Genomic DNA, 12644 nt, shown 5'->3' on the forward strand with positions numbered 1-12644 from the left:
ACTAACTCTACCAACGCCAACCATCCATCCCTCACCCTGCTCTGATTCCACTCCCAATTCTTATAAACAAGATCGGGGGTGATTAAAAATAAAACACTCCCCTACCACAGCTACGAGGATTATCAGACACCATATCAACAAAGGAGTAAAATGCTGCACATATTACACTTCACATGATTGACTCAACATGATTTTGCTATAACAGGATAATAGGCAACACCCGCCGTCAGACTCGTATCTTTCACTCCGTTGTAGGAGAAAGGACAACATTAAATATTAAGTACTCAACAACATAATCATCAGGGAGTAACGTCCAGGATTATAGAAGAATTGCAGGATAAAGACACCATCCACATCGCATGGGCAGATGAAGGATCTGCCAAGATCAGCGAACACTCGTCAGGATCTCTCGAGGATCCCGATTCCAACGATCAGAACATGAGGCGCCATCACTTCCACCATGCCGACTCTCTGACTCCCAGGCGGTGCATAGCCTAGGCCCTAGCTGGGGGTTGACGATTTGACCCACTCGGTCACCTCCAACCCATCACCACCAGCACCAAGACTAGGGCGATATAGGATCAGTGATCGGTGGGCCCAACCGACCCCTGGCTTCCAAGATTGTTGTGCTCCATATAATCGGAGGTATCCGGCATCCAAATCAAGATTACCAAAGTTCTCGTTACAACCAGTTCTCAAACTCGCATCTCACCAGGGACCAAGCCCACAAATACATCTTTCCTGGCCCCGACCTCTGAAACCCGTCAGGATAAACAACACAACATGCAGTAGGGTTTTGATGACACCGAGGCAGGCCCTGACCACGCAAAGTGCAGAAACCTCCTTATGCCTCCACCATTCTCAAGATACCCTACAATTCTTCAAAGTGAGCTCTGATGACCTGCACCGCAGAGCCGAGATCTTCAACCGAGCAACGTTTCAATAGCGGCCATCACCTGCATACACACAGCACTGCCAAAGCGAGAGCCTGCTCAGCAGCAACCGCACCAGTGCAATCTGGGTCCCACTCCAGTCCACTCCGACGAACAAAGAAGGAACTTTGCGATTTATCTCGGCTCCTCTTCTCACCACAATGATCAGGATCTTCCAGGGACAACGCAAGCGAAAGCCAATATGAAATGTGCACCAGTGGTTAGCATTGCTGCCTATGGCGCTGAGGACCCGGGTTCGAATCCTGGCCCTGGGTCACTGTGAGCAGTTTGCACATTCTCCCCGTGTCTGCGTGGGTTTCACCCCCACAACCCAAAGATGTGCAGGTTAAGTGGATTGGCCACGTTAAAATTGCCCCTTAATTGGAAAAAATGAATTTGATATTCTAAATTAAAAAAAAAAATGAAATGTGCACCAGGACAAACTAAAGGATTGAAAGATGAGCAGAGCTAGAACTCGCATAAACGCAACCACTCCCTCTCACGACACGCGACCCCCAAATAACAGATTACTGAGAATCCATACTTGAATCATTAATCTGTCTTTTCTATTTTTATTTAAAGTAACTCGTGTATATTTTTGGTTGATCCACCTTTGTCTTTTTGAAGAGTTAATTGATGGCATAACCTGATTTGGATCAGAGCCCATTCCATATTTAAATTTAAAACATTTCCAGTCTTGATTGAGACTTTTTAATGTTGTCCTCTTGACATTTTGGCAGCTAGAAAGGTCAGTAACCCTGTGACACCAGACACTGTGAGGGTGCTGACCTAGTCTTGAAGCTGCAGCACATTTGGGTCGGTTATGTTCTCCGGTGAATACTAAATGGTGCTTCTGATCTCTAAATTTAAATGCAAATTTGAAAATCGTTAGAAGAAAAGAATAGGGGTGCCTCAATGATGGATGTAAAAAACATTGCAATTGCTGGGAATTTTAAATTAAACAGAAATGGTAAAAAGACTCCGTTCTGTTATGTAAAAGCACTAATGTGAAGGAAAATAGGAACAAGAAGAGGCCTTTCAGTCCCTCGAGCCGATTCTGTCATTCAATTAGGTCATGGCTAACCTGTCCCATTATCTCTTTATTAAAAAATAATTTTTATTGGAATTATTTGAAAATATATATCAACAGAACAATAATAACAATAACAATAATAAACACCCCCCAGCACCCGTAACAACGCATGTAACGAACCCCCCCACCCCCCCAAACCCAATAAACAACAAAATAAATTAACAAGAAGCAAATTAACTTAAACACTACCCCCTTCCCCCCCCCTCCCCCCCCGGGCTGCTGCTGCTGCTGACCTAGTTCCTTATCGTTGAGCCAGAAAGTCGAGGAAAGGCTGCCACCTCCTAAGGAACCCTTGTACCGACCCCCTCGGGGCGAATTTGACCCCCTCCAGCTTAATGAATCCCGCCATGTCATTGATCCAGGTCTCCACGCTCGGAGGTCTCTCATCTTTCCACTGCAGCAAGATCCTCCGCCGGGCTACTAGGGACGCAAAGGCCAAAACATCGGCCTCTTTCGCCTCCTGCACTCCCGGCTCCACCCCAACCCCAAATATCGCGAGTCCCCAGCCTGGCTTGACCCTGGACCCTACCACCCTCCACACCGTCCTCACCACCCCCTGCCAGAATTCCCCCAGTGCCGGGCATGCCCAAAACATATGGGCATGGTTCACTGGGCTCCCCGAACACCTAATGCACCTGTCCTCCTCTTTTCCCCCCCCCTCCCAAAAACTTGCTCATCCTCGTCCCGGACATATGAGCCCTGTGCAGTACACTCAACAGCTCCCTCACCAGTCTCTCCCTCTCCCCCCTCTCCTATGGGCTCAGATGGAGATCAGCTCCCCCCTAATCACTGCCTTCAGAGCCTCCCACACCATCCCCACCTGGACCTCCCCAGTATCATTGACCTCGAGGTACCTCTCGATACATCCCCGGACCCTCCTACACACCTCCTCATCAGCCAACAACCCCACGTCCAGACGCCAAAGCGGGCGCTGGTCCCGCACCTCCCCCATCTCCAGATCCACCCAATGCGGAGCATGGCCCGAAATCGCAATAGCCGAATACTCGGCCTCCTCCACCCTCGGGGCCAGTCCCCTACTCAGAACAAAGAAATCAATGCGGGAATAAACCCTGTGCACATGGGAGAAAAAGGAGTGCTCCCGAGCCCTCGGCCTCCCAAACCTCCAGGGATCCACTCATCCCATCTGGTCCATAAACCCTTTCAACACCTTGGCCGCTGCCGTCCTCCTGCCTGTCCTTGAACTAGAAATATCCAGTAGGGGATCCAGCACTGTATTGAAGCCCCCCCCCCCCCCCCCCCCCCCCATGATCCCCAGGCCAGGAATGCGGCCCAACATACGCCTCATGAAACCAGCATCATTCCAATTTGGGGGCGTACACATTTACCAACACCACCCTCCCCCTGCAGCTTACCGCTCACCATCACATATCTGCCGCCACTATCAGCCACCACCTCAGACGCCTCAAACGCCACCTTCTTCCCCACCAGGATCGCCACCCCCCGGTTCTTCGAGTCGAGCCCTGAATGGAAAATCTGTCCCACCCACCCCTTCCTCAGACGGACCTGGTCCGCCACCTTCAGGTGGGTCTCCTGGAGCATAGCCACGTCCTCCTTCAGATGCGAAAACACCCGGGCCCGCTTAACCGGCCCATTCAACCCCCTCACGTTCTACGTGATCAGCCGGATCAGGGGGCACCCCGCCCCCTCTCCCCCGTCGACTAGCCATAGCCCATCGACTGCTCGCCCCTGGTCAGCACCAATTTGGTCCGTTTCCCACGGCGATAGAACCTCACCCCGACCCACACCAGCCCCTCCCTGGCCAATCCAGCAGCAACTCGGTATTCCCCGCCCCCCCAGGCTAGGACCCCTCCTAGCCGCGACGTTCCCTCCATAGTACACCCGTGAGCCAGCTGACTTCTGCTGACCCCGGCAGCTCTGTTCCATTATCTCTTAACGATCAAAAATCCAGCAATCCTATATTTTCCATTGGCCCAGCCTCAACACTGACCTCCGCCGCTGTCCGAGGGTGATGAATACAGAATCCACTACCCTAGGATAAGGACTCTGAATAGAATGTGCCACCTGAAACGTTAATTCCTCAGCCCACCCCTCTGATGTGTGTTTCCAGCAGTCTGTGCCAGCAAAACGTTTCACCATTAAGTAAGCAAAACAACAAAAAAAGTTAAGGTGTGTAAAATTGTACAGCTAATTTTTATAAAGAAAAAATATTTGTGACTGCAGGTAATCTGAGAAATTTCTAATTGGAGGGGGGAGGGGAGGGTGGAAGGGGATGGAGGGGGGTAGGTTGCTGGTGGGCAAAGAAGCGAAACAAGGATGCTATGGGTCTTCACCTTTTAGAGCTCCGTTCCAACTTCCTTGGGTATTAGTTCTAATATTTTTTTCAGTGTACACTGCTTTAGCTCCAGGTAGACAGTTCACAATTCTTTAGAATTTGCCATCCTGGTCATTAATGTATCTGCTGGGCGGCACAGTGACACATTGGTTAGCACTGCTGCCTCACAACGCCAGAGACCCTAGTTCAATTCCACTCTTGGTTGACTGTGTTGAGTTTGCACTGTTGGGGGCTGGTTTAGTTTAGTTGGCTGGACAGAGTGATTTGTAATGCAGAGTGAGGCCAACATCGCGGGCTCAATTCCCGTACCGGCTGAGGTTATTTATAAAGGCCCCGCTTTCTCAACCTTGCCCATCACCTGAGGTGTGGTGAGCCTCAGATTAAATCACCACCAGTTCAATTCTTCGCCCCTCAAAGGGGAAGACAGCCTATGTTCATCTGGGACTATGGCGACTTTATTTTTACTTTAGTATTCATCTTTAGTACATGCACAACTACAAAACTTGCATTTATATAGTCAAGTGTCCTAAGTTGCTTCCTGGAACGCAATCCAACAAATACTAATATTGATGTTGAGCCAAAGAAGGAGATATCTGGTCAAATAGCTATCTAGTTTCTTCAGCATGCAATCCTGTGTAATCACAGTGTCTGTGATCTGCATTGTTGGCTTTCTTACCTCCTCTGCTTCTTTCCGAACCTCAATCCATCCCAGTGCCTGCATTTCTTTGGTATATTCAATCTCCTTTGAAGTTCAACCAGGAATAAGGGAAATCAAATATTCATGTCTGCCTCTTCCATCAAGGTGTCACACATGAGCAGAATTTAAAACATGGGATACTTGCTGACTACTTGTACCCTTTAAAGTTAAGACTAGGCAAGCAGGCTAGTAGCCCAGTGACCTGCCTGAGGTGGATTAAGTGTACACCTAACAAATGGGCTGAATAACCTCCTCCAGTGCTGCCAAGACTTTATGAAACTGTAGCTCTGATGAATAATACTCCTTACACTAAATGTTCTTGCTGATATGAGAATCACACCATCTTTGTAGAGTTTTCTAATGATGGAAGAGGAAGTAAGTGCTGTGGTAACTAATTCCCAAGGGTATGTAAATTTTAAAGGTATCCTTTCTATCGAACCTTCAAACACTTGCATTATCCCAGAGCATCCTCCGAGAAAGTGCCTCTTTTCCTATTGTTATTGTTGAACACTTTGACATCTGCCTTGAGTGAGATGTGAGAAATAACTTTAAGCCACTGAATCACTGTATCCATTGTGTTGCTACACTGACTAATATATGCAGTAACAGGAAATAGTTCTAAAATTACTATTCAAAAACCCAAAATAAGTTGCAACCCGTCTCAATAACAGCTAAATGCAAATCCATTTATCTTCCAAGTTATAAAACTTCTCCGGGCTTGCTGCATTGCCCACATGAGCAAAGCAAGCGGGTACACAATGCCTTGGAAATAGAAATATTTTGTGTACCGAAGTACTGAGTGGATACAGGGGCATTTCTTATAACAATGCCAGAAAGAATAGCATCCATTAAATCATTCAGATCAAGCTTTACAAGCAGCAGTCATATTTTGTTCCAGGCTGGTTTATGATCAACCCTGAAATTTCCTTGTATTTAGTTTGGCACAATGCAAATTATGATTGCAGCAGTTCCCATGAGAGAAATGGTCTCTGTTTTGTGTCAGCAGTTTTTAATGCTTTTTTTTGGACACCAGACATATTTATTTTATTTATAATTGAGAACAATAGCCTTGGAAGCACACAATTTATCCTTGACAGTCTGAAGAGACATTGCTCAATTTGACAATATTAAAAGCAAATTGTGGATTGAAATGTAGCTGAGCTTCAGAATGGTGAAATATAGAATAACATGATGGGAATAAATAGTAGTGGGAAATCAAATCTGGGGATTGAGATGATTTATATACAGAATAATTTAGAAGGGCGCAGTGGTTAGCACTGCTGCCTCACGGCACCGAGGTGCCAGGTTCGATCCCGGCTCTGGGTCACTGTTCCTGTGAAGTTTGCACATTCTCCCCGTGTTTGTGTGGGTTTTGTCCCCACAACCCAAAGATGTTCAGGGTAGGTGGATTGGCCATGCTAAATTGCCCCTTAATTGGAAAAAATGAATTGGGTACTCTCAATTTATTTTAACAAAGGAAAAAAAGAATAACTTAGAAGGTGGAATCTAACTCAGGGATTCAGGTGAATCATTTGTAGAATAATGGGTACCCGGGAGTATGTTGCAGGCTGCAATCTAATAGAGGGTTTACAATGGCTTATACACAGAATACCTAGACTTGAGAGTGCGTTAGAGGCTGGTTCTAGTGGCTTATGGGCAATCCGAGTTAAAATATGGGAGAGACACCCTAAAAATGCCCCAGTATGTTATGCACGATGAGTTTCTGGATCTGCTTTATTCTATGGTCAGTCAGTGGCCAAACCGTATAATTCATCAGTGGTTAGATCTGATCATAGCAGTGCATGTTTATCACTTGGAAAATCAGGAGCTGATTACCCAGAACTGTGTATAATAGTCTTTGACTACAGAAACAGCTTGAATTTACACAATGGCTTTCACGAGAGCATAATCAAAATCTGGTCCCAACCTATATAAGGAGATTTTGGAGCCAATAACCAAAAGGTTGGCCAGAGGTAGGTTTTAAGGAACATCTTAAAGGATGGAAAAGGCAGAGAGGATAAGCGAGGACATTCCAGAGCTTGGGCCTAGGCACTGTTCATACTAGTGGCATAATTAAAATCATGGATGTTCACGGCCAGAATTGGAGGAATATAGAGGGTTGTGCAGCTGGAGGAAATTACAGTGATAGGGAGGGATGAGACCGTGGAAGGTAAGTTGAAAAGCCTGACCGGATAATAATAGCTTGACCAGATGGGAATCCGTTAAACTCTAAAGAACCCCAACACAACATTAAATAGCAAGTCTCCGTGGCAATGGTTTAGATCTTTATTACATTCCTTGCATTTAGCTGGAAGACATTTCTGCTCCTCCAGTACTGGAGGCGAGACAAGCAGTTTGATAATTTAGAGGCAGAATCAGTCTGGGTGGAGCTAAGAAGCAACCAGGGGACAGAACACATTATTGGGAGTTGGCTATAGGCCTCCAAACAGTAGTGGTAAGGTCGGGGATGGCGTTAAGCAGGAAATTAGAGGCATGTTATAAAGGTGCCACAGTAATCTTAGGTGACTTTAATGTGTATCTATAGACTGGGAAAACCACATTAGCAGTAATACTGTGGTGGCTGAATTCCTGGACAAGATATTTTTTTTTCAAGACCAGTATTTTGAGGAACCAACTAGGGAACATGCTATCCTAGATTTAGTATTATGCAGTAAGCAGGGGTTAATTAATAGTATTGTTAACTTGGGTCGTAGTGAACAGAGACCATAGTATGATAGAATTCTTCTTAGGATGGAAATTGAGGTCCGATCTGAAGCTAGGGTCATAAACCTAAAGAAAGGAAACTATGAAGATATGAGGTGTGAGTCGGCTAAGATAGATTGAGAAACTTTGTTAAAAGGCATGACGGTGGAAAGGCAATGGCTAATATTTAAGGAAAGAATGTATGCATTGCAACAGTTATACATTCCTTTTTGGCGCAAAAACACAAGAAAAGCAGCTCAAGGATAGTATTAAATCCAAGAAGAAGCTATATAAAATTGCTAGAAAAAATAGCAAGCCTGAGGATTGAGAGCAGTTTAGAATTCATCAAAGGAGGAACCGAGAGATTGATTAAGAGGGGAAATTATAGTATGAGAATAAATTTGCAAGTAATATAAAAGTGGACTGTAAAAGCTTCTATAATAATAAGTATGTAAAAAGATTAGTGAAGACAGATGCAGGTTCCTTAAAGTCTGAAACAGGAGAGTTTATAATAGAGAACAAAAAAAATGGCAGAGCAATTAAACAACTATTTAGTTCTGACTTCACGAAGACGCAAATACCGTCCCAGAAATGATAGTGAACCAAGGGTCGGGCGAGAAGGAGGAATTAAAGGAAATTAGTATTACTAAGAAAACTGAGTGGATGATGAAAAGCTGCTCTTTTTTTCAGAAATATGAACATATTCTCTACTTTGTATACATTTGCTTGTACTGAGTTTTATTCTTGTGAACTCTGTTAACCATGGCTGTTGTATTTGTTTAAGGATCTACATGATTTGTGACCAGAAACAAATCGTCAGATGTACGTGTGGCTGTGTTTTCTTTATTTTAGCAGATGACTTCTCATGTTACAGTGAGTCAGAAGGTACTCTGCCTAATAGCAACAGGGGTGTTGTGCCATGTATGAAAATGTGAGAACTACTGAATCTCACTGCCTATTTGGGTGACATTCTGGTTTTTGTACATGATATTTTGACATCTTCACTGGTAATTTAAGGATTTTAATCATCTTTAATAATCTTTATTGTCACAAGTAGGCTTACATTAACAATGAATGAAGTTACTGTGATAAGCGCCTAGTTGCCACACTCTGGCACCTGTTCGGGTACTCAGAGGGAGAATTCAGAATGTCCAAATTACCTAACAAGCATGTCTTTCAGGACTTGTGGGAGGAAACCGGAGCACCCGGAGGAAACGCATGCAGACACGTGGAGAATGTGCAGACTCCGCACAGACAGTGACCCTAGCCGGGAATCGAATATGGGACTCTGGCGTTGTGAAGCAACAGTGCTAACCACTGTCCTACCATGCCGCCCATAATTCTATGACCATTCATTATTTTAAAGCCGAGGGCACAGAATAAGATAGAATGATGTAGTTGTTGGAGAGACGTGCTGGTACCAGGAAGGAATGATGAGGTTTAGTTGAATTATATAAATGCTAAAGTTGACTCTGCATCCTAGCACTCAGACTGGTTTATATGCTATTCACTGCTGTCCAATGTTGTTACTTGGGGTAATTGGCTCATCCTGTCGTGAGTCCCGAAGAGTGGGGAAGTGAGACTGGGAGGAGAGAGTGGAAACTGCATGAGAAATCAGGAATATTCAGCTCGGGGGAAGAGGGCATTCTCCATCTTGGTCCATTGCACTTATTGAGCAGTGTAAGAGAATGGACTTGTACTACTTTTTTGTTTTCTTTAGATTATTTTTATTTTGCTTCAACTGATAAGTTTTCCCTCATTGTCAACCTATTGCTAAGTTAAATCTTCAGTTTGGAATCTCTTGGGTGTTGCTTGCTTGTGATGGTAATGGTGAGTGTGTTGGGCCGTTTATGGTCTAGATCCATTGTTGCTTTTCAGTGCCACCTGTGACTTGGTTGAATTATGTAGTTCCTCCGAAGTGCTTGCATATTACTGGGAAACTTTCTTCCATTTCACACAAAGGTGGATATTGTGCTCAGTTTAAGAATGGTGGCATCACATTATTATTGCAGTAGTTCTTCAGTTTATAGTTGCTCTTAATGTTTTATATAAAAGCTGTGTTCGAGAAGAATGATGGTGCTGGGATCAAAATTTCTTTCCACTTTTTTATGTCCACTGTCAGTATAGAGTACTATCCAGTTAAGGTATACTATTGTTCCATCCAACTATGTACCTACATTTTTTCCCAGCTGCAGTAAAAGACTCCGCTACGCTAGTTTGAGCATTCCTATTTCTCACGCTGGCTATCATTGTTGCTGTTCTTGAGGTTATTAATTGTGTTGATTCTGAGGTGTTTAGCTCAGCCTACTAAGAAATAAGTGAGAAGATCCCAAGCTCACTTCACAAGGGATGAGATCAGTCTGTGCTGAATTTGAAGTCAGGGACCCAAGGTAGATATGGGTGGCACGGTAACACAGTGGTTAGCACTGCTGCCTCACAGCGCCAGAGACTCGGGTTCAATTCTGACCTCGGGTGACTGTCTGTGTGGAGTTTACGCGTTCTCCCGATGTCTGCGTGGGTTTCCTCCAGGTGCTCCGATTTCCTCCCACAGTCCAGAGATGTGCAGGTTAGGTGGATTGGTCATGCTAAAATTGCCCCTCAGTGTCCGAAAGGTTAGGTAGGGTTACTGCATTAGGGAGGAGGCGTGGGCCTAGGTAGGGTGCTGTTTTGGAAGGTTGGTACAGACTTGATGGGCTGAATGGCCTTCTGCACTGTAGGGATTCTATTCTCTTCTATTACTGCCAACTAGTCACCCGAGAGTCATGTTTATTGGTTGATTTGATTGTTCTGTTGTATCTGTTGTGTGATAATGATGAAAGTTTCTGTTGCTTCTTCTGGAAAGTGAATTGAGATAATTTAGCTCAGATTTTTATTTTAAAGATCTAGTTCTATTTGTTTTTTTTCCCTCCTCTTTATTTCAGATTCCAAGAATGTGGCAGGGGATAGTTTAAGCAAGAGATGTCGCTCAGCTTCTGCACCTCTGGATATCCCAGGTAGGTGACCAGTATATACAGCATGATTTGGACGGAAACTAGCAACACTGTTGAATACCTTAATTCCTCGTAGCTTCTAGATGGGACTATCTCTTGTATGTATTAGGGGCATGAAGCTAATACTGAGCCACACCAACCAGAAACTTCCTAACTTTCATTCCTGGTCTGTTGCCAAGTTCAGTGACCTCAGTTAGGCAGTGACGGGAGTGCTTCAGTTGACATGAGGAGGGTAAGCATTGACCTGTTTTCCTCTCCTGGCTGCTAGTGAGTGACTCTCTCTCTCTCTCTCTCTCTCTCTCTCTCAAGAGAGAGAGGAATCAAACAATGCCTGATAATTCACAAGAATTCCACTCTGTTGGTCTGGCAAGTGTAGAAGGTATGCCAGAATGTTACAATGGAAAGCATCATGATCACCAAGCATTGTAGCACCATCCATGGTGCAAGAAGTCTGCAAACCTTTTCTTCCTTTATGTGCCACAGGAGTCTCTCTGTGGACTTAGGCAGGCCAGATCTGCTTGTGTGGTGTTTAGATCATGTGCAACAATGATCATGTTGTCCTTGATGTCAAAACCCACTAGCTAGTAACAGGTGCAATCAAGGCACAGCCAAAAGCTTAAATTACCTGAATCTTTTCACAGTAAGATCTGTCTAGAGTGTGCTTCTTCATGTTGTTGTCTTGGTCCCCTGAAGACCTAGATGCCTTGCACTGACTGCCAGAATAGTTACAGTTGGACAGCTTTGCTTAAGTAACTAATGTTGGCGCACACATGACATCTTTAGTAGACTTCTTACTCTGGCTATATCTGAGCAGGATGTGCTACCCCTAATCCTGGCTTGATAGCGGTTTCCATGGTGACGAGGGCTTTGTTCATTTTTTCATTATAATATAGATTTATTCTCAATGATCACAGACTCGGAACCCCCCGCCATGAAGCCGAGGCCCAAACACATTGCACCAAACGCTCCAATAATAAACTGGTTCGTTTATCTGACACCCTGAAAGCTCTGATTCACTCCACATCCTCTCAGTTTTCTTTCTCTTCTTCCTGAATATGTGGTCCTTGATGCTTTGTCCAAGTAGCTATTCTTCGTATGTAAGTGCAGACTATTAGAACTTGATTATGTCTTTACCTATACCTGTCATGTCTGTGCTCTCTCGCTTGCACTCGCTTTCACATGCGCACCAACCCATCCATCAGGAGTCTGATTAGCATTTCGAGATACATACCTTCCGTGATCATCAGTGAAATTGTGCAACTAAGGCTGTGATCGTATGGCTTTCATCACTGATATATTGTGGCTTTTACACAACTCGGGCACAATGAGAAGTTCCTGCTAATCATGAATAGGTCCAATTAGAGGATTGCGGAAACAAACCTTTTTTGTAAAGTAGTGAAGATATTTTCAAGCTTCAAACCAAGCGATGCTCTTAACATATTTCAAAGAGTGGTAAACAGCTCACAATGTGCAATTTGAAGATGCATTTCCCCTCCCTGATGTAATACATACTCTGGCTATATCTGAGCAGTATGTGCTATCCCTAATCCTGGCCTGGTTAGCTGTTTCCATGGTGACGAGAGCTTTGTTCATTGTTTCATTAGACTGTAGATTTATTCTCAGTTATCACAGACTAAGAACCCCTCGCCTGCCCAGCCATGAAGCGGAGGCCCAAATGCAATGCACCAAACGCTCTATAAGGGAGTTTTAAAAAAAATTATTTATTCACAAATTCACAGAATTGTTACAGTGCACAAGTGGGGCCATTAGAATGGCCATCATGTCTGCACCTCCTTTCCGAATGAGCAACTCGCCAATCCCTTGCCTTCTCCCTGGGTATGGACCAGCATTTATTGCTCCATCCCTAATTGCCCTTGGGAAGGTGGCAGTGGCCTGTTTGAACCACTATGGTCCA

At 44.6% G+C, this 12644-nt stretch overlaps 1 protein-coding gene across 4 annotated transcripts in view; it reads left to right on the forward strand.

Moving 5' to 3' along the window:
* Positions 1-12644, forward strand: part of pnpla7b (patatin-like phospholipase domain containing 7b) — a 371155-nt gene that overhangs the window by 94910 nt on the left and 263601 nt on the right. For all 4 annotated transcript variants that reach the window (XM_038782642.1, XM_038782643.1, XM_038782645.1 and 1 more), the window contains one exon: positions 10661-10732. In XM_038782642.1, coding sequence (XP_038638570.1) covers positions 10661-10732 — 72 coding nt within the window. The remainder of the gene's footprint in view (positions 1-10660; positions 10733-12644) is intronic.

Source organism: Scyliorhinus canicula, chromosome 21, assembly GCF_902713615.1.
Source record: "Scyliorhinus canicula chromosome 21, sScyCan1.1, whole genome shotgun sequence".
Classification (NCBI taxonomy): domain Eukaryota; kingdom Metazoa; phylum Chordata; class Chondrichthyes; order Carcharhiniformes; family Scyliorhinidae; genus Scyliorhinus; species Scyliorhinus canicula.